Raw genomic sequence first — 23,493 nt, 5'->3', positions numbered from 1 at the left:
ACAGAACACAACAATTGAATTGAGTGACTACACGTGTGTGCGTGCGGGTGGTTTGCTAGGTTGGCTTGGCTGGGTTGAGCAGTTGCCATGGTGTCCGGGGTCTCCCAGCCCGTTGCCAGTGAAGTGCGAGGCGCCAGTGGGGCAAAACAGGAGTGAGTCCCTGTGGGAGCTTGGGGCGACCCACCGCTGGTCGGGGATTCAGACGGCTCACCCGTGGTTGTTGGTCAATGTGCTGGGACACGCTCTCTGTGGTACTCTTAGGGCATTCGCTTGTGCTGCAGGTTTTAGCTTGGGTGTCTGTTTCATTGCGGTCCCTGGATTTCCGTTCAGGGTGTTCCCACGCCTGGAGATCTTGGCCCAGAAGTCGGCCTAGATGCGATCCAGCCGCACCGATAGTGGGGGCAGGTCGGGCTTTGGCTCTGAGGCCCACATGGCGTCCGCCATGTTGCTTTTCACTGGTACGGTGGTGCCGGTCGTTTGAGTGTGATGCCCTTGTGCTGGGCTGCATGTTTGAATTGCCGGGATATCCCTCACCGGCGGGGGGGGGGGGGGGGGTGTAATTCGTCGTGTGTGGAGGTGTTTCAGCCTTAAATTGGGCTATTTTGCCCAGAGCTCTTCTGTTTTGCGACCTCTCGGCTGGGCTGTCAGGCTCCGCCCCGGAGTAACCCTTTTCAATGGATTCTACACTAATGTCCAATGAATTCCACAATTCTTGATTGCCTGGTCTCACATTGATTTATTTGGAGGAATTGGTGGGCTTTCACATGAGTATTATTTCTCATAGGTTTGAATGACTAGCCACTTACACAATGCAACATTGAGCGGCAGCTTGAAGACCCTGTGGTTTTCATTTATCTGAGCGAGCGATTGTGTTTATTGTTTTAGTGTAAATGACTATGTTTCTGTTCCTTTAAGATTTTAGTAGGGTTTACATTTGCATTGTTTTAGTCGTATATTGAAAATGACCGTAAAATTCACCCTTTCAGTATGCAGTTCCTGTAGTGAAGTATGACCGAAAGGGATACAAGCCGCGACGAAGACAGCTGTTACTCACTCAGAATGCTGCCTACATTGTGGAAGAAGCCAAACTGAAGCAGAGAATTGACTATGCCAATCTGACCGGTAAGAGATCGTTATTTCTTTGCCAAAGACCCAGCTCTAAAAACTAATCACTGTCATAAGCCCTTGATCGATTCGTACTGTGTACCTAAATAATTTAACTGTTAATATTTCAACCAGTTATGTATGCATTGCTCATGTGAAGTCCAACTACGAAACCGTATATTTCTATTCACTAGCAGATGAGCTCTGTCGTGCAGAGAGCCTGTTTGTTGGGAAAGATATTGTTTATCAGAAATAGAAAATTTATCTATTCTCAGTGATAACTTATGGTGTTAAAATAAACCGGTACTTCCCTTGGTGGAGACAATAATCTTTTCACTATCCTAGTCAACACCACTAAAACTGGGATGACTACAGACTTTATTCCGCCACACATTTGGGTAAGAACTTGCCAGAGGATGGGCTGAAGGGGGAAGAACTTGGGTAGTACAAGTAGGGGGGGCTGTGCCGCTATTGCTAGTCTGTCGCCAGTAATGTTTCGTCCCATCATTTGCAATGTGTGCCCTGGCTTTGCCTTATCTGCACTGGATTGTGATGTAAATGGCTAGATATTTCAGAAAAGTTACAGTTCACCTTTAAATGAAAATGTAACAGACAAGCTGATTTCTCTGAAAAAGACAGAATTTCCCTGACTCTCTTCTGAGTTAATGTCTGTGAATGTGACCTTTTTCTAACCATCACATACAAGATGACCACTAATCATAAAATTATTCATTGGATTTGGCCCTTTTTGCCTGAGCAATGTTTGTTCACTAATTTCTACATGATGCTCTCAAAACTTTGTTAGTAAGGATTTGGCAGGCAGTCACCACACAGTATATTCATTCTCTGCAGGGCTGAGACAATAATGCCTTCATTCTCTCTTTTATAACCTTTGTGATGAATAGTTTTGTGCCCAGTTTTTTTTCATTGTGCCCAGTCATGAAATGTTCTTTCATATTGGTTGTAATGAAGGTCCTTAGGTTATGTAGGGTTATGTGACACGGATGGTCTGTTCTAATCTGATGTGGTTTATGTAATCACTCAAGTACCAAAGGGCACCGCAAAGTCTATGGGCCAACGAACCATATGTCCTAAAACATGCCCTAACTTTTGTTGTTTGTCTTCACTTCTCTATACTCTTCAAAATCCTTACTTCATTTTCTATGATCTTGTTTCCTGAAGCATTCTTTGAAAAATGTATATGTTATTTTGCTAGACCTTGGTGTTATTGGGAACTTTTTGCTCACACATATAAACGAGGACCCCTACCCTTACCGCAATAAACTATTAAAATTAAACTGAAGGTGGTCATTGTCAAAGGGTTAGGCTCTATAACCAGAAATCATTGTTAGTGCAATTTTTTCTGTTATACTAAAATCCATTGGTTGCAGAATAAGACAAAATAGGTGAGAGATGAGATTCTGCAATGTGGCTATTCTGGAATAAATGTTCAAATTTCCTTACTAAATTAGAACTTGCTAAACCCCCCAGTGCTTGGCTTCATAAGAAAATCAGTGAGAAGAAGGAATGGCGGAACCAAGGGATTTTATATCTATTTTACATGTCCCATTTGGTTTAAAATGTGATGTCTATTGGGGGCGGAGCCTAACCAGCGAACTGACAGGTCGTGCTCTGCCTGAGCTCCTGCCGCCGAGCGCACAATCCCCGGATTAACCGGAGCTGAAATGCCACAAACCCTTGGCAAATTGGACCACTACACTGGGGGAGCGCAACCCGAACCTGGCGATGCCAAAATCAATACCCAGGATTACCGGTAACCGCAGTAGCGGAGTGAGGCCTACCGCAAGTGGTGGCGGGGAATGGCATCAGCTTTCCTGCCAGTCGCACGCAACTGCACAAGAGTATGTACAGCTCCCCCCCCCCCCCCCTATGGACTGGTGGAGGATATCCTGGTCCCCACCAGGCGGAGTGCCCTCCGCCCCACAATCCCCGATTCGGCAAGCGACGCATACAAACAACATGGGGCTCAGGACCTCCAAAATGGCGGACACATCTGCTCCAATTAAGCGAGACAAAATCCGGCCTACCTGGCAGGGCACTAAAGAGAGACCCGATAGACATCCTTTGACAACTTTTGGGCTCAACTAGACACGCATGCAGGTTGCTGGGCCGAGCCACATAAAACCCGCTACACAAGCAGCCCCGGCAGAGGGGAGACATGGAACACCACCCTCAGACGGTTGGGAACCCTGAGCCGCGACCTCCCGCACCGGGGGCCCTCCCGGGCCGAGAGCGACAGGGGATGTACCCCACAAATGCCAGCTACACCAGCAGAGGGTAGCAGACCGTAACCCCTTAAGGACACATGACGTGTGTGACATGTCATGATTCCCTTTTATTCCAGAAGGTTGGTCCTTAAGGGGTTAAGCGATGGCAACCGCACCATCTATTCTCTCAGCTGCTTCAGCCTCAAGTTCGAACACGGGGCAGCAAGAAACGGAGGGAGCAAAGGACCCCCTCAGGCCTAACGTACATGAGTAAGCCTGCACCTCGTATCACTAGCCCCCCTGGGCTGAGGGCCACCAAGGGCTTGACCCGAAGACATCGTCCTACGGTACTCCCGCCATGGGAAGGACTCTGCTCATAGAGAAGCCCGGGTCCGGCCTGAGGCTGGAGGGAGGACTTACCTCGCCCCCGACGAACTGCCTCCTCTGTGCTCGCTCCTGCAACAAGAGCAAATGGCCGAACAGTGGGCCAAGGGCGAGGGCGCACCCCAAAGGAAGCTCGTTACCAGATCGCGTGTGGAGCCCGAGCAACCTACACACACACCATCTCAGCGCAGATCTGGAGGCGGCTGAACCCGAATCGCACGGAGGGTCGCGGCCAGGATACAGCGCCCGAGTACGGGGAGAAGGTCCTGGTACCATCACATGGACACTCAGTATATAAACTTTACCTTTTGCTTAACAGTTATCTCCCTTTACTTTTGACTGCTCTTACACATACCTGCATCACAACCATGCTACCTAGAGCTTAAAATGTAAAACAAAAAGCGCAGACCCTCTGGGGACTAACCCCATCACGACATGCTCCACGGCAGCCTAACTCGCCCTCACATGCACTCTCCCTTAGACAAAACCCTGCTACCTGCACCGCTTACTAGGTCAAGCGTCATGCCTTACTAATTCACTCTCGATAGTAAATTGAATACAGTCACTGCGGTAAACCCTGTATTCTATATTGAGCCTAACTGTACACAATCAACATGCATTAGGTCTGGTCTACTTCATTCATAAGCATCTTAACAGCACCACGTTTAGATGCCTAATACAGTTACTATTCAATCTTTACTTAACCAAAAAATGTGCAAATTCCATGCTGTACCTCTATATTACCAATGAATATAATACGTTAAAGGATTGCCGTTGGGGTACCTCATAAACTAATGTCATCTGCAATTGCACTGCAAAAATAAAAAATAACAAAAATAAAATGTGATATCTATTGATTTCAATTATAGTTATATTCCTAATAGTAACATATTGTAATATCCCCCTGGTCCATAGAGTAAGCCTACTAATAGGCATCACATTAAGGATTATTATACATCTAGATTTAGGGAGTTAGATTTGGACTGCTGTACCACACTGAAAAATGGGATGGTCTTGCCTGGGATGGGAGGGAAAGGTTCAACACAGTAGGAGTCAATCACTGTACTTTGTTCTGCAGGTATCTCTGTCAGCAGCTTGAGTGACAACCTCTTTGTTCTTCATGTGAAATGCGAGGATAACAAGCAAAAGGTAAAAATAAAATCAGATTTTATCATCTTAAAAGGTTTATCTTTCTGTAAAATTAATAATAAATTAATCCAAACAAAATTGTCCTATATACAGTATTTATTTAAGAAAATAAACAGACTATTGACCAGTTAATATGTAAAAAAATAGCATTAATATATCGTACAGTCTTTGTGCACCACTACCCTGTAATGCCCCCTAGGAAATGCTCATAAATAAAAGCACGTTGGGCCATCCTCTTTCTTCAGGGTTCCACATCTGGAGAACCCTTTTAACTTAGGGAGAACATAAGTAAATGCATTGCAACAAAAGCAAAGAATATGAGAACTCTTGAATGGGCAAAACCTTAGAGAAACCTATAGCCATAGCTTTCCCTGCATTTAGTGACCAGTCAGGTCTTCAAAAATTTTTTGGCTCATTTGTGATATTGAGAGAACTTATACCATTTGCATATCAGACTGACCCTGCCCACAAAGGCAGCCATATCCAAAATGTAGTTCTCTCTGTTATACAATAACACTGGATAATCACTTTGGCCTTCTTTGGGCCTCATCAGCGAGGATTTGCTGATACCAGTCTAGGCATAGTGACCCCGGGCTCCACATCTGGATTACATAGAAACCTAGAATGTGACAGCAGATAAGAACCACTCGGCCCATCTAATTTGCCAAAACTTTCATTAGTCCCTGGCCTTATCGTATAGCTATGATAGCCTTATGTCTATACAATGCATGCTTAACCCCTTAAGGACACATGACATGTCTGACACGTCATGATTCCCTTTTATTCCAGAAGTTTGGTCCTTAAGGGGTTAAACTCCCTCACTGTGTTAACCTCTACCACTACAGCTGGAAGGCTATTCCATGTATCCACTACCCTCTCAGTAAAGTAATACTTCCTGATATTTTTAAACCTTTGCCCCTCTAATTTAAGACTATGTCCTCTTGTTGTGGTATTTTTTTTTCTTTTAAATATAAGTCTCCTCCTTTACTGTGTTGATTCCCTTTATGTATTTAAATGTTTCTATCATATCCCCCCTGTCTCGTCTTTCCTCCAAGCTATACATGTGAAGTTCCTTTAACCTTTTTAATTTAAACTGCATTGCATCAAAAACAAACAATATGAGAACTCTTGAAAACGGGCATAAGTTTAGAGGTTCCTTTTTGGGGAACCAAAAACCTTTTGTGACCACTTATTTTCCTCCCGTTTCCCATAAGTCTTTGCCATTTAGAGGTGTATGGGATCTGCAGTTGGGCAACTATCCGAAACGGATCTGCTTGTAAATTGTTTGTTTTGTTTCTAGGGGGATGTGGTTCTGCAAAGTGATCACGTAATCGAAACACTGACTAAAATTGCCATAACTGCTGAGAAAATTCACAATGTCAACATTAATCAGGGCAGGTATGTATTTAATAGTTATATGAAATGGTTATAGCAGGGATGGAAACACATTGGCTGTATATTTAAATGTAGGCTTTTGGGATGGTGAGTTGTAGCACACTAGTTGACAAACTTATGGTTGCTTATCATTGCTCCATATCTTACAACAAGGGTAAACCCCAAGCTGTTGTAGAATTGCAGCTCACATATTGTTCTTACAGCTTTTAGAGAACCCTACAAAACCCTTAAGCACTTTATCTTTCTACAGTGTTTTAAAGGTTCTTAGTGTGTACCCTCTTTCACACTTTATATAAGTACTGATTCCAAAAGAAATGGCACTTTTATAAAGGTTCTAAATTGCACCACAGTCAGCCAGCATGGAGGGTGCTCTCCCTGATCCCTTTGTACCCCATCACAAAGCAGAGAGCAGTGTTTATCAGAGAAGCTTTAGTTGGTGTATTTGTACAAAACCTGCAGAAGGCCACCATTGCCTTAGAGGGTATTGGCAAGGGAGCTCTTTCGAAGACTAAAAACTTTATAGTATGCAAAAGTGCAAAACTGTCGCAAATCCCCCCCAACCCCCCACCAAAAAAAAAAACTTGTTTTTATCAACCCCATAGGCAGTTTGATTGGCTTTTGTTATCTATTTAGGTTACATAGAGTTCTATGGGTTTTTTTGGTTTGTCTTTGAAAAAACTTTCTTTATCCAGCATCAAGTTTACAGTCGGCCAAGGTAAAGAAGGCATAATTGACTTCACACCAGGCTCGGAGTTGCTAATAGCCAAAGCCAAAAACGGGCACCTATCAGTGGTAAGCATGCCATTAATTTTCTTTTACAATGCAAGTATAGACTATATTTACATGGAAAGGTAACATTCTTCTGTTAACCACAGCTCCCAGCAGTGAGTTTTTTTGTATGTTTCCTTTGAGTGTATATCTGTGTGCCTGTATACTTTTTCCTTTGATGGGACACTGTCTCCTCACTACAGCCCGTACTTTCCACACTACACCCACTATTTCCCCACTACCACAGTTTTTATTACACACACTACAGCCCATGTTTTCCCCTCAATACACACATCAGCTTGTCTCCGCACCAAGACACACAACAGTCCCTATAACCCCAAACACACATTAGGGTCCCCTGTGAACATTCACTACAGCCATTATTCCCCCCGCTCACATACTTGACACCTCCAATTTCCCACATCCATGAAACACATGCACGCACGCATACATGCATATGTGGATAAAAGACATATTGCACAGTCTGTTGCTCTACATAATTCATTTTCAGTACTTTCAGAGTGTAATGGTGTTATGAAGACAGGCTCAGGCACTGTGTGTAGTGGTGTTGTTGAGACATTCTCAGGCACAGAGTGTAGTGGTGTTGTGAAGACAGGCTTGGAGACTATGGTGAGGTCTAATAAAAGCAGTTGTTGTTGGGGGATTATATCATAAGAGGTGTGGAGCTGGACAATAGTGGTCTTGTGAGATGACTTCCCGGAGCCACTGCTCACAGAGGCAGGAGAAGTATTTGTAATATTGTTAAGCGAGCAAAGCAGGAAGGGGAATCTGATGTACCTGTCCATCTAGGGAGTCCAAGAGTAATGGGATTATTTAAAAGTTGCACTGCTGAAGGCAACAGAGAATTGCATTAGGCTTGTCAGTAAAGGCAAAAAAATCAAGAAACCACTGTGGTACTCCGCAGATGTGGCCAAAATAGTAAAAAAACATTTAGCATTTAGTAATTATAAAAAAAAAAAAAACAGAGTGAGGAAGACAGAATGGATCTATAAGATTAGGCAGAAAAAGGCTAAACAAGTTATAAGAGCTTCCAAATCACACACAGAAGAGAAAATAGCACAGTCAGTAAAAAAAAAGGGGGGGGGGGGAGGAAAACATTTTTAGATACATAAATGAGAAATGGAAAGTAAAACAAGGATTACTTAGATTAAAAATAAGAGGGAAAGTATGTAGAAGAGGATAATGGCCTAGCAGACTGCCTCAATGAATATTTTTGTTCCATATTTACAGATGAAAATGAAGGAAAGGGGCCTCAGTTAGGAAAAAGGACAAATTCGTAATTTGTTACATGTGAGTTTGCAGAGAAAGAGGTTCTATTTCAACTGTCAAAATGAAAGACAAATAAGTCCATGGGACCTGATGGAATACACACAAAGTTATTAAAAGAGCTTAGTGGTGTACTAGCAAAACCATTAACAGATTTATTTAACCAATCATTGTTAACAGGAATAGTCCCAGAAGATTGGAAGTTAGCGAATGTTGTGCCCATTCACAAGAAAGGTAATAGGGAGGAGTCAGGAAACTATAGGCCAGTAAGCCTTACTTCAGTAGTTGAGAAAGTAATGGAAACCATGTTAAAGGATAGGATTGTTGAACATCTAAAATCACATGGATTTCAAGATCAGAGACAACATGGGTTTACTTCAGGGAGATCATGCCAAACTAATCTTATTGTTTTTTTTGATTGGGTAACTAAAATAATAGATCAGGGTGGTGCAGTAGACATTGCTTACCTAGATTTCAGTAAGGCTTTTGACACTGTTGCACATAGAATAAACTGCAAACTTTAAGTTTGGATTCCAATATTGTTGAATGGGAAAGGCAGTGGCTGAGTGACTGGCAACAGAGGATTGTAGTCAATGGAGTATATTCAAAGCATGGTCTTGTAACCTGTGGGGTACCTCAGGGATCTGTACTTGGACCCATTCTCTTTTAAAAAAAAATATTAGTGATATTGCAGAAGGTCTTGATGGTAAGGTATGTATTTTTGCTGATGATAGGAAGATATTTAATAGGGTTGATGTTCCAGGAGGGATAAGCCAAATGATTTAGGTAAACTAGAAAAATGGTCAGAGTTGTGGCAACTGACATTTAATGTGGATAAGTGCAAGATAATGCATCTTGGACGTAAAAACCCAAGGGCAGAGTACAGAATAGTTGATGGAGTCCCTAACCTCAACATCTGATGAAATTGATTTAGGGGTAATTATTTCTGATGACTTAAAGGTAGGCAGACAGTGTAATAGAGCAGCAGGAAATGCTAGCAGAATGCTTGGTTATATAGGGAGAGGTATTAATAATACAAAGAGGGAAGTGCTTGTGCCATTGTAGAGAACACTGGTGAGACTTCACTTGGAGTATTGTACGCAGTACTGGAGACCGTATCTCCAGAAGGATATTGATACTTAAAGAGAGTTCAAAGAAGGGCTACTAAACTGGTTCATGGATTGCAGGATAAAACTTACCAGGAAAGGTTAAAGGATCTTAACATGTATAGCTTGTAGGAAAGACGAGACAGGGGGGATATGATAGAAACATTTAAATACATAAGGGGAATCAACACAGTAAAGGAGGAGGCTATATTTAAAAGAAGAAAAACTACCACAACAAGAGGACATAGTCTTAAATTAGAGGGGCAAAGGTTTAAAAACATCAGGAAATATTACTTTGCTGAGAGGGTAATGGATACATGGAATAGCCTTCCAGCTGTAGTGGTAGAGGTTAACACAAAAAAGGAGTTTAAGCATCCGTGGGATAGGCTGTCCTAGACTTACGATAAGACCAGGGACTAATGAAAGTATTTAGAAAATTGGGCAGACTAGATGGGCCGAATGGTTCTTATCTGCCGTCACATTCCATGTTTCTATGTTACATACACACGCATACATACTTGCATGGATGCATGCATGCATATACACATGCATACAAACCAACACACTATAACAATTCCTTACTCTTAAACTGTGAAAGCACTGATGAGGATCTTGCTTTTTACTTTCATATATTAGATTGTAGTGCTAAAAGAAAAGCAAGATCAAGTGGGTGCAATTGGTGGAATGGGGGACGGGCAATGTGGGCAGAGTCCATGGGAGGGTTCTATGGACTCGGCCCTTGAGCAGGTTTTACCATTACACATACATTGAGAATACTCTTTTTCTTATAAGACCAGGAATATACATTTGATTAAAAAAAATTTTTTTTTATGAAATTAAGATTTAAACCTAATTACAGGGGCCTAACTCTTGTTAAAAATTACAATACATTAATACCAATGCAGCTGCGTACATTGACTAGAAAAAGGTGTGGTTTGGGCCTACAGCAGTGAAAAGCAGCTCAAATGATTTATGTGGAAACTCTGCCACCTTGTGTTAAACTATAAATGTAATGTCATTTCTAATACAGTTTTGTATGTCAAAAACACACAATACTGCTCTACTTTTTTTGCTATAAAAAAAGAGTATTATAATGCCAGAGCCACATTGATATAATAAGGGTTATTCACCAAAGTGTGAACTGACAGGAAATCAAAAGGAATTTAAATCTTTTAAGCCAGCTGAAATATCGTTGATTTAGATAATTTTTCCACTTCAGCTATTTTTCATGAAAATTAAAAATCTATTTTAAATTACCTAAAATATTCACTTTAGAGAATAATCCAGTTAGTGTCGGTTTACATTATTCTTAATCTTATCTATTGATTGCATGGACTGTATGCTTTATCTTATCCTATCTCTACTAGAGTGACACTATTACTGTGGCCCTTAACAAGAAAAAAATGTGGCAAATTAAATATTTAAATAGAAGTATTTTTTAAAAAATGTTTGTTTTTTCAATCAAACTGCTCGCACTATGCTTTGTGTTTAGAGCAGTCATTGCTAACTGTGACACTGCAGATATTTATAGACTTAATTTCTCATAATCCTCAGAATTTCAAGATCATCATGTCACAGTACAAATAGTTTACTGTCCTATTTTAATTGTGTTAGACAGATAACTATAAAATTACCTAGTCAGATTAAAAATTCACTTAATCGCTCAATTTTAACCCTTTAAATTATTTGTTTAACTTTATATTGGCTTGATTAAAAGTCATTAGGCAAGTGAAGGCTTCACAACATATGGTGTTATTTGGTAACTTTTCTCACTTTGTATTGTTTTTGCTTTTTTTTTTTTAGGTTGCCCCGCGGTTGAATTCACGATGATGAAAACCTCATCTTTAATAGGAATCAGGTCCTCGTCCAATCAGATGGCTTCACGTACATCTCTCCCACTATTGGCCGGACAATACTTCCTTTCTTGCAATACATCTTGACTATGCTTTCATATGTTATAGTTACCAAAGACCTGGGCTGCTTTAAAAAAAAAAAAAAAAAAAAAATGACAAGGAAAATCATTTTATATATTTGTAATGTCAAATTATTCTAGAGGGGTGTTTATTTTACATTTTAAACATAACTGCTTTCTGCTGAAGCTACTTTATTAGTGACTCATTTTGAGGGTATATCCTGCATTTCCAATTTTCTTGCACGAGATGTAAAGTTAACACTATCTGAAAGAGGGAATATAACCATTTGTGCAAACAAACAAAAAAAAAAGTTGGTGGCCAGATCTCAACTTTACTTGGGATTGCTGATTGGAAATGCATACCGTAGGGTTGCATGAAATGAATTGTTATGCGGCACGAAGATTCTTTTGTAAATGTTGCTGGTTAAAAAGATGATCTGGTCACTTTATCTTATAGATGTTTTGAATCTTTTGAGCGCATTTGTGTGTGGCATTCAAAGGGTTAAGGCTCCCTGTCGCCAACAACTAGAGGTTTAACTTAATAGCTTTACGAAGAGAAAATTATTGGTCTGCACTAATAAATATATATATATTTATGCAATCTTATTGCAATATAGTAAAGTTGTTGAGGAATAGAAGGTAGATTTTATAACTTTTATTCTACAAAAAAAATTACAAAAAAATTATATAAAAAAAAAAAAGACAAAACGATGTAATTGTATTGTTGAGTGTAAACCACATATAGAAAGCCATGTTAAAAATGCAGAAGTTTGTAACTACTATGTGAACAAATCACAGAAGGGTGAATTTTACTAGAACATTTGACATCATTTAAAAAAAATAAAAAAAAATAATAAAAAATAAATATATATATATATATATATTAAAGTTTGGTAACGTATAAGATGTGCAATAGGTCTTGTTTTATTTAGCACAACTTAACATTTCGTATAAAAACACTGCTGGCTATTCACCTTTTAAATCATTCAGTATGATAATTTACTGCCTATTTTAACTTGTTATGCATATTACACCATAGATTCCACTTGACACACAACACTCTTAACATGTTAGTCTTAACATTCTGTGACCAAGAAACTTGAGTTGTCTATTGTTTACCATACTTGTACTCAATGGGCTATTACTGTATTTTTTTTTCTTTACCTATAACATTGTTTTTAATATTTTTATTGGAGTATTATAAAAACTGACTTCAAACAATATGTTTTGGTTTTTAAATTTTGGTTTTTAAATTTTTTTACATTTACCTATAAAGTTCCTTGTTATCAGACTGACTGCAAACACCCCTCCAAATCAACCTCCCAAAATATAGCATATAAGACTTTCCTCCGTGGTATGTGTTAAGTGCTGATGAGCCTAAACAATTTTGGTTCACTAAACCTCAAATAGGAGTGAATTTAAAAAAACTATGGATGCTAAAATAGACATGTCGAGAGCCTAAATTTGCTATGGTTTTTTTTTTTGTTTGTTTTTTTTTCACTGTCATTCCATGTTTAGTGCATGAATCCCTAAAGAAAACTGCCATATCAGTCGGCAAGTTTTAAAGCTTTGCTGACGTTTGCCATCTTGAATGTCTAATGCTATGTTTGTTTTAGTTCGTTGTATTTTTCTTTTATGTTTTAACTGAATGTAAACTCATACACTACATGTGATTGAAACCTTCTTGTTATGATATTTGTGAAGAATAGGAAAGTGTTTATGGAACTCTTTGATTGACATGAGGCTCAAAGGGTTAAATATTGCATTGAAAGCCTTGGTCTTGCTGGTGGAATCAAGCACGCCTTTGGTTTTACTTGAATGTGGTCTACACTTAACAGATTGAAAAAGTTGGGCAATCAATGCTCTAGTCCATCATATTAAGATGCCTGTGAAATGTATTAATGGACAACACCTTGCATGTACGTCTGCTTGTTCAGTAGATGCACATGGGCTAGTTTATGTTGCTAATTACCGATCATTACATTTGTGCCTTTTCACCAATAAATCTCTAAATATGCATTCAGTATTCTGTTTTTAACGATTTTGCAGCCTTTAAAAAATATATATATATATATATATAACTGCCACTGTTTAGTTTTATTTTTTGTGCGTTTTTTTTTTTTTTTTTTATATATTATAAATAATGCATAATGATGAAGCATGTATAGCGGAAATATTATGCCTTTGAGGGTTTCAGGGACATTATAACAAACCAAGATGGCATTAGGTTTCCTCAATACACACTTCAACATGCAACTTCTATGTTACATCATTTTTTTTATTTGTTACTTTGATTTGTATATTGTTTTTCATTTTAAATGAAGACTAGGGTTTGTTCTCAGTTTATCTAAAGGCAGCCCCAGGACACACACATACCAGAATGCCTGATAACTCCAATCAATAATTCCCTCTTATTACTAAATTACACTCTTTTTCTCCAGCCACTCCTCTGGCATATCGGACTGCCTGTAACAGCGACTAATGTCAGGCAGCCTCAAACATGTTTGTCCTGACACTACCCTGAGATTAGGAGCCCTGCAGTGCACAATAGCGGTCACACGGTCAGTGCAATAAGGATTTTAATCCTCAGTTTGAAGTCACCCAAGAGATGGTTTATAAACATGATCTGCTTCTTGAAATAATGGACATATCATACAAGAACTACCTACCAGGAACCTGCACTTGTTAGTGATTCATTTGGTTCCATGATTGCCCTGGTGCAATCTACAACCAAAAACCTATATTGCCTTGAAAGAGCGCATGAATTATGATTTAACATTATCATGCTGCAAATTAACTTTTGAGAATTTATTTCCTCTCTATCCTGAAGCAATTGGGGTTTTTTTTATTGCTTTTTTTTTACCTATGTTATCCTGCTTAAAAAAAAAAAAAAAAAACCTACTAGCTAATACCTACAAGACTGGCTTCTCAGTCACAGTTCTATCCCTTCACATCTAATGGCCTAATGTCACAGAATTTGAATGTGTATGATTTCAAATTGCATATGTGTGCAAAGCACTCTAGGTTGCCATAATTGACTCCCATCAAATTACCCTATGTAATTATTATTGTTTATATAGCACCAATAGATTCAGCAGAGCTCTACAATGGAATGTTGTGCTATAGATTAAATACATATCTGTTAATTTCTCCAATTTTAAAAAGTAAATATTGCTACTGAGTGATTATGTCCCTAAAAGGATATGTCATGCAGCATTCACAGTGGCTCATGGAAAATGTGAATATTCAATGCATAATAGCTTTATTGTACGTTCGTGAAACAGACTTGCACAAGAAATGGAGCTGGCACTGGAGATGTACAGATTTCACACCCAGAGGTGCTTGCTTGTCATCTGTATGAGTAAGAACCCCCTCCTTGCAGCTGTGTTTGCTCATTAACCATTGAGCTATTTTGCTTTGAATACAGATCTCTGTTGTGATGTGCTTAACATAGCATATCCTTCTGTGGATCTAATGCCTTAAGTCCTCCTTGCCAGTACTGTGGATCTGTAGGGTCCAACATCAAAGAGAGTCAGCTTTATATCCTGTTCATTCAGGTTAATAAACATAGTTCAATATATATCTTAGTTGCCTTGATGCAGCCATAGAAGATTTATTCTTCAGTGACTTCCCCAATGTTTACATAACAAGGTCCTACAATCTCCCATTTTATTAAAGGGACACTCCGGACCTCTAAATCACATTAGCATGTGGAAATGCTTTGTGTGATGTCTTTGTATTTTTTTTTTTATTATTATAATTTTTTTAGATTTTAATAGAAATTTACACTTTTTAAAATAAATTTAGCCTGGTTACAAGTCGACAACAGGTCCTGTTACGTCCTGGTTTGCTTAGCTCAATGGAGCTAAACTTAAGAGACCGCAATTGCTCTGAGCACCTGCCTTGCAAAGACTTCTCATTGAGCTGCAGAAGAATGGGATGGCTTGCAAAGACTGCACATAAGTACTGCAGCTTGTGCAAGATGTTTTGGGATTTACCACCATGAAAAACATTACATGCGTTTGTTTTTATTCGGGGGATATCTATTAAACCGTTTTTTTGTGTTAATTTTATTCGGGCAGTGGAGTGTCCCTTTAATATTATCCAGGTCTGAAGGTGGGTGTTACATTAATGTGGCACCCTTGGTGCGGAGTACTTGATGGAGCAGGACTGGAGGTTAGTAACAATAATATTTAATAATGATCTCTAGAAACTTTACATTGAGTACATAATGTATCACTAAATTATGTAATCAATGCCATGGGCACAATTTAAATTAAAGTGAACCTGCCAAGACAGATCCACTTTAAGCATAGGAATTGTACGTGGTGTGGGGCATCACAATCATCATGATGAAATGCTGTGTGGAGTCTTGCAATCTAACCCACAATGCTAAGCAAGCCAACATGTGAAGCTTGAAATTATTGCATTTCCACATTATGGCTACTGTCATAGTGAACACATCTTCCTGCACATATAGTAACTCTATCTAGACTCACATACTTAATTATTTTTATTTTTTTGTGTGTGTGTTTAGACTTTGGGGGGCTTTGTTTTTATGTTGCACGAGCCAGAACAACCAACATTAAAGTTGTAAGAGAATGTTTAATGTTTGTTGTATTTTTTTTCTCAATTTTATTATTTGATGGAGACAGAAGACTATTTTTTTAACACATTGGAATGCATTCCTAAACCCTCTCCCATAACTGGGATAATAAAAAAAAAATCCTTTAGTGTACATATTGGTTAAATGTAATGTTTTTTGAGGTATAAATACTAAATATGGTATACTTTTACCAGATTAGTTACATGTTCACTACCATATTAAGATCTTATTTTATAATCATGGGAATCCCAAAGTTATTTTTTTATCTGTCAATCTGGGATGTCTATATTATATTATTTTGTCACTTTTTTTGCATATTTTCTGCTTTAATGGAGATGCTCTTGACATACATCATTGATGTAAACTGGCAGCATTTATGTTGTAAGGAAGTGTTCATATTTGTTCAATTAAAAGACTTAGAAAATTAAACAGATGTAAAGTCTTTAATGTTTAAATATTGTTTGCGACACCTCATTGCATACACTAAATTATTTTAAAAAAAGTATGCTTATGGGGGACACGTGAGCTCAACTACAGGCCAGAGACAAAAAAATCTTCTAAAGTTATACCAGCTTGCAAATGCGTGTTATATGCAAACCCTCAAAATAGAAAAACAGCATAGATTCTGGAAAAAAAAAAACCTGCAACACCATTAAGTAAATAAACCCCCCTCAAGATAAATTGCACTCACAAGAAGCAGTTTTAAAAGCACGTCAGGGTGAAGTTGGGGGGCCAAACTGATTGCTCTCACTGGAATCTGAACTTTCAAAAGACTCCAGCAAAAATATGTTTACAAGTTTAAAATCGCTTTAAATAGGAGCAGTTATGTAATGAAAATTTATTCCGATACCCATATTTCCTATTTTCATATATGATAGCACATTGTCTAAGTTTTTGTTTTGTAATATTTTTCCTGATATCATGTACTGCTGTATATTTTCCCGTTTAAATATGTTACGCTAGTTTGTATTGCTCATACTTGCTACTATTACGTATCCTGTAGGGATGTGCATGATCCCAAAATTCGGGTAAGAAAAAAATTTGTGACTTCGGCAATAAGAGAAATCTGCAGGGATCCTTAACCCTAACTTAGCCCTAACCCTACCATAACTCTACCCTACCTTAACCCTAAGCCAACCTAACCCTGTCATCATTCACATAATTTTCCCTCACACTTTTTTTTGCCACTTTTCAGAAATCCTCAGCACTTTGGAATGTCCGAATCGTCCGAATTTACATTTGGACCAAACGAATTGCACATTTCTAGTATCCGGTCACAATTAAAGAACTGGGAGGAATTATGACTGGAACGCACAATTCAAATGTTCTCAATTGCTGAGTGAATGTACAAAAAGACGCAGAAAGAGGGAAATTTAAATGGGAATCTGGCAGAAGGGGGTCATGCATCCAATTGTCATTTGCTTTGTTTCATTTATATTGTATAACAGTGGTTCCTGAGAAATTGCACTTGGGTGGACGAAACGAGTAGCACAATTTGTGCAATAGGGACAATTTAAAAAAAAAAAATCTAAGTGAATCTCCTATAAAGGGGGAAAAAAAAACCATGTTAAAAAAATTGATACAACATAACTTGTGCTTCCAGATACTGGTAGTGTTCAAATTGCAACCTTGAAAAATAAATAGAAAAACACACAATGCTGCAGAAACTTTTTGTATAAGATTTAAATACAAAGTGCCTGTATAGCCACACTCACATTTCAAAGAGCTAATAAACCTAGTTCTGGTAATATCAGCCCTTCTTTTAGGATTACAGAGGATTTAACCACTGTCTCAGACAGAAAAGGAGATATGAAATAGTGTAATTTTGCTTTAAAGGGACACTATAGTCACCCAGACCACTTCAGCTCAATGAAGTGGTCTGGGTGCCAGGTCCCTCGGGTTTTAACCCTTCAGATGCAGACATAGCAGTTTCAGAGAAACTCCTATGTTTACATTTGGGGTTAATCCAGCCTCTAGTGGCTGTCTTCCGGACAGCCACTAGAGGCGCGTCTGCGACGCTGGATGTGAATTTTGCATCCATTGCGCAGAGCGTCCATTGGACAGCATTAAGAAATGCTTTCTTATGGACACTTTGCGCGCGCGGCACTTGTCGCGCATGCGCATTCCGCTCCACTAGGGAGCTGACGTCGGACGGGGAGGAGAGGTCACCAGCGCCGAGGGAGCCTGGCGCTGGATTAAGGTAAGCAGCTGAAGGGGTTTTAACCCCTTCAGCGCCATGGGAGGGGGACTCTGAGGGTGGGGGCACCCTCAGGGCACTATAGTGTCCGGAAAACTGCTTTGTTTTCCTGACACTATAGTGATCCTTAAAGTATAGGTTATCCGTATGTATATAAGTTTATACTCGCAAAACTAGAGCCTCCTAGGCTCCTAATTTGTATGGGCTTAATTCAACAAATATATATATATATATATATATATATATATATATATATATATATATATATATATATATTTGAGAGAGAGTGCTATAATTTGTGCAATATTTTGTTTCTGCCTTGAAACATTTGCACTTTAATAGAGTTGTAAACCTATATTTTTGCGCAAGTCCTTTGAGAGTCCAGAGGTCCTTCATTGGGGTAAGCACCCTGATGTGCTTATAAGAAATGGATTTATTCACTAAACCAAGAATTGTGCATACTTAAAAAAGAGAATTGTAAATAAAATTCAGGGCTCCCAACTGTCCCGCTTATGGCAGACCAGTCCCTATTTTGGGGTCCTGTTTCACAGTCCCAATTTCGTCCTGCGCTGCTCTGGCCCCACCGTCTGTTCTGTCCCTCCACTTCCGCGGTGTGCAGGCGTCCGGCCAACATTACGCACTCGCACACGCACGCTATTACAATCTAGGAGGCCTGTGCCTTGTGTCCGGCTTCTTAAAGGGGAAGTACCATTTTTTACCATTGATTCTATGTATATCTATTTAAATACTGCCCTATTAGGTTCCCTAGCCTATTAGCTCGCACTTAGCCCTATTTATAGCCCGAGAGTGTGTTCTGTTGGTTTGTTTTTTCTGGTATCTGACTTTGGCATGTTTCCTGGTTATCCGTCCTGGAATTCTTGACCCTTGGCTTTGTTCGTCGTTTTTTTTTCTCCCGTCTCCTATCCTGACCTTGGCTCGTCTAACGATTCTGTTCTCATCTCTGTACTTTTGCACATCAAGTCCGTCCATTCAAAGGACCGGTGGCTTTGTGTACCTTTTGAGCCCCTTAGTTTGCGTGTCGGGGAGGTTAACCTTGACTCTAGTGAACTGTCCCCAGGCATAAGGCAACTGCAACAAATATGAAGCAGTATTGGACAAGTTTTCCAGATCTATTAATGTGTCCTACAACATGCAAATTCCATTCTTAAAACCCTGAAAGTGTGTGAGCATTGCCTGTGCAGAGCCAATAACTCTGAACGCCTCCCCCCTCCCCCCCAACATGTCCTTATGGTTTCTGGGTAACCAAACATTTTAACCCACTGGTCCAGTGGGTACTACTGTAATAGTGTTGTAGGTCCATTCACATAATTTAGTCGAATCAGATTTTTAACATATTCGTTCACAGTCCGTGTGGTGAAATCATGACCTTGCAAGTGCTATTATTTCCCTTAGGTTAGCCATTTTGGCGGAGTCTGCGGCCTCGAGTAGACGCCAGTAAGCCAACTAATGAAACCACACTGCGCATGCGTGGAACATCGAGCAGACAGACCCCTTGATACTCGGCAGCGCCTCCTCTGGTGTTTAGAACTCGGGAGTTAACAATTCATGAGTCACAATCACCGCATGTTGTCCCGTTACCAAGGCGACGGGTTTGTCAGTGGTAAGGAATAGCCGCAGTGCCTAGTGGCAGTTTATCCCAGATAACAATCCACCCTTACTGGGTGTCATAATCCCAACATCTGCAGTCACCATAAAGGGTTAATCTAATAAAGGCTCAGGTAAGATGGAAATCGTTAAATCCTTGGATGTATTTTATATTGAGACACATGTCTCTGCTTTCTTAGCATAGCAGCAGCTACTTGGATTACTTATTGATTATTTATTTTTTCTGTGCATTTTATGTTCTTTAACCCCTGCAAATTCATCTAGATGGCTCATTCTACTCCTGTGGACATTTGTGTAAAAGGTAAATTGTGAAACTTAGATTCTATAACTCACACTTTGTTCCACGACTTCCCTAAAAGACACAATAATATTTTATTACTGTGTGTGCGCGTATATAAAAAATAAATATATATTTTTTAATTGATTTATTTATAAAATATTTTACCAGGAAAGATACATTGAGATTTCTCTCGTTTTCAAGTATGTCCTGGGTAATTCAATGGTTTCCAAACCATTTTAAATCCTAAAGCTTTCATCTACAGTGCTTTAAAACTTCAGATGTTGTCGACTACATCTCCATTGATGCTTTGCCAGCATTATGGCTGTAAGAGCATTATGGGAGATGCAGTCCACAAAATCTGGAGGGCCGAAGGTTCCCCACCCCTGGTATAAAGGAACGCTAAAGTCACCCAGACCACTTCATCTCAAGGCAGTGGTCTGCATGCAGTGGCCTTGTCCTTTTAAATGAACACTTTAAATACCAAAACAACTTCAGCTTAAAGGGACACTATAGGCACTCAGAGAAGTGCAATAGTGATTTAAAAACTCTGCTGAAACTCCTTCCCAGCTGTCAATCAGACATCCAGAGAGGTTTGTGAACACTTCCATTAGGTCCACAAAGTGAACGTAAGTTGCAGGCGTGCTGAGGTTGCGCATGCGTGCCTCTGATTTATTCCCCAGCACAGACTGCAGTCTTTACCTAGGCCTGCTGGCCTGCAATTTTCAAAGTAGATCTGTCTATTTTGGGGGTCTGCATATTTCACAAAGATCCCTGAAACTAACAGATCTAGTGTAGGTTTATCGGCCGTGGAGTGTTGCCGCCATCTTCATGCTGCATGGAGCCACGTTAGCGCTGTACTCTTGTGCAGGCTCAAAGCACAACACTGAGGTGTATGGTGCCTCAGTAGACAAAGCCTGAATCCCACAGCTGTCGCTCGTGACGACTATTGGGACTGGGCAGAAGTTGACGGCGCAGATCCACCTTTTGTCCTTTTTTAGTCAACCTCAGGCTTTACCAAAAGTCATATGATATATATGACTATTCCAACATAGTCTTGTCTTTTTTTTTTTTTTTTATTCTTTATTTATAACACGGTGGAACACCAGATACATACAAAACATTGATACACAGAACGCAGCCTGAAGACATTCAGGAGCCAAGAGTCACTTAAAGGGACTCTATAGTCACCATATAAAAGCAAGAAAGACAGGTCCCCCAGCCTTCCTTCTTGCTTTTATATGTACTTTCATTCATTAAAAAAAAAATTCGAGGTGTTTTTATATTAAAAACTTACCTCCGTTCCAGCGCCGAGCTCCCCGCTAGGCCGCGCCCCCTTTTTCGTCAAAATGACGAAATCGCGGGGCCCAATAGGACGCTTCTCACAGAGAAGCGTCATCGCGATGTGGTGCACATGCGCGGCTTCGCGCTGCACCAATCGCGTTCTTCATAGAGCGGCATTGAATGACTGACAGCCCTATGACTGACAGCTCAGCTCGCTTTCTAAAATTATCAATAAGGGGGGGGACCTACTGTCCCCCCCCCCGGCCCCCACCCCTGTGCGGCGGGTGGGGGCCCTAAAATTATCAATGAGGGGGGGGACCTACTGTCCCCCCCGCCCCCACCCCTGAGCGGCGGGTGGGGGCCCTAAAATTATCAATAAGGGGGGGGACCTACTGTCCCCCCCGGCCCCCACCCCTGAGTGGCGGGTGGGGGCCCTAAAATTATCAATAAGGGGGGGGGACCTACGTTCCCCCCCCCCGGCCCCCACCCCTGAGCGGCGGGTGGGGGCCCTAAAATTATCAATAAGGGGGGGGGACCTACGTTCCCCCCCCCGGCCCCCACCCCTGTGCGGCGGGTGGGGCCCTAAAATTATCAATAAGGGGGGGACCTATTGTCCCCCCCGGCCCCCACCCCTGAGCGGTGGGTGGGGGCCCTAAAATTATCAATAAGGGGCGGGGGAACCTACTGCCCCCACCCCTGAGCGGCGGGTGGGGGCCCTAAAATTAAAAATAAGGGGGGGGGACCTATTGTCCCCGGCCCCCACCCCTGTGCGGCGGGTGGGGGCCCTAAAATTATCAATAAGGGGGGGACCTATTGTCCCCCCCGGCCCCCACCCGTGAGCGGTGGGTGGGGGCCCTAAATACAAAGGGGGGGGACCCTAGTTAACCCTCCCCCCCCCCCCCAAAAAAAAATATCTCCCTACCTACCCCCCTCACCCTAAAAATAATGAGGGGGGACCATTAACTAAAAACCTGTAAAAAAGAAAAAATGAGATAAAAACAACTTACCATTCGATGTTTTCTTTCTTCTAAAATCTTCTTTCTTCAGCCCCAAAAAAGGGCAAATAAAAATCCATAATAACCGAGGGGGCGGAGCTTGAACGCTGAAGTGAACGGACGCATCCTAGGGGAGCTCCAAGCTAATACGGGGGAAAAACGCTTGAAATTCTCCCCCCTCAACGCCCAACTATCTGGCAAACACCCCAAAATCCTTATGGGGAGAAAGGGGAAGAAAATGACACCGCACAAGCCCATATCGGGACAAACAATAGGAGACTTATGGAGGCAGGCGTGTGGGGCCTCCGAAGCAAGCATGGCGGCTCAGCACGGTGGGTGCTCGGACTTCTCCGAGGATATATCCGATGAGGAGGAGAGGGAACAACCCCCCAATCCACCTCAGCGGGTACAACAATGCGGTAGAGGAACGGATACAGAGCCGATCACCATAGCGATCATGAAGACACTAATGGCGGATCTGAAACGCAGTTTCCACGAGGAGGTCGCGGCGCTCCGCGCTGACCTGAAAGGCCTGACGGGCCGCATCTCCAAACTGGAGAGCACCTCCCTATCACAGGCACAGAGTGTCATTACTATACAACACTCGGTACAAGCCCTGGAACTACAGGCCCGGCAATATGACCAACGCCTTGCGGCACTTGACAACGCCAGACGGGCCTCCAATATTAAACTCAGGGGAGTCCGAGAGGACATCACAGAGGCCGAATTGCCTAAATTCACGGAGCGCATGCTACAAGAAATTTTACCACGCAGCGAGACCTCGACAATCACCCCGGAAAGGGTCTTCAGAGTCCCCAAACCCACCAACGCTCCAACCGCGGCCTCGAGAGATGTCATTATGACCCTCCGAAATGGCGGACACAAGGCGGCGATCCTGAATGCCCTTCGAGGCAGGACCCCCTTCCGCTTCGACAACATGGACCTCTCACTATTCCCAGACCTATCCAGTGGCAGCCTAGCCTGGCGCAGATCGCTGCGGCCGCTTACCTTAATCTTGCGTGCCCGCAAGATCGACTACAGATGGCGAGCCCCCAGGACCCTGGTGGTCCAAAAGGGATCAAACCTGCACAGCATTCAGGACATCCGAGACGCCCCGGCCTTCCTCCGGCTCCTGGAACTACCACAAGACCTGCTGTCCCCGGCTGGTGAGGCCA

The 23,493-nt window shown here is 41.2% G+C and overlaps 2 protein-coding genes across 7 annotated transcripts in view; both read left to right on the top strand.

Annotated features, from left to right (window-relative positions):
• MYO1C (myosin IC) overlaps positions 1–12,190 on the top strand; it is a 164,806-nt gene extending 152,616 nt beyond the window's left edge. For all 6 annotated transcript variants that reach the window (XM_063449915.1, XM_063449917.1, XM_063449920.1 and 3 more), the window contains 5 exons: positions 987–1,122; positions 4,795–4,865; positions 6,166–6,263; positions 6,953–7,052; positions 11,225–12,190. In XM_063449915.1, the coding sequence (XP_063305985.1) occupies positions 987–1,122; positions 4,795–4,865; positions 6,166–6,263; positions 6,953–7,052; positions 11,225–11,251 (432 nt within the window). In that variant the 3' untranslated portion in view covers positions 11,252–12,190. The remainder of the gene's footprint in view (positions 1–986; positions 1,123–4,794; positions 4,866–6,165; positions 6,264–6,952; positions 7,053–11,224) is intronic.
• A 7,555-nt stretch (positions 12,191–19,745) lies between these two features.
• The window catches only part of LOC134587646 (uncharacterized), a 109,292-nt gene continuing 105,544 nt past the window's right edge, over positions 19,746–23,493 (top strand). Inside the window, exon 1 of the mRNA XM_063444193.1 lies at positions 19,746–19,875. The gene's annotated coding sequence lies outside the window, so the exon portion shown is untranslated. The remainder of the gene's footprint in view (positions 19,876–23,493) is intronic.

This window comes from Pelobates fuscus, chromosome 1 (assembly GCF_036172605.1).
Source record: "Pelobates fuscus isolate aPelFus1 chromosome 1, aPelFus1.pri, whole genome shotgun sequence".
Taxonomy (NCBI): domain Eukaryota; kingdom Metazoa; phylum Chordata; class Amphibia; order Anura; family Pelobatidae; genus Pelobates; species Pelobates fuscus.
This window is presented reverse-complemented; position numbering and strand designations above follow the sequence as displayed.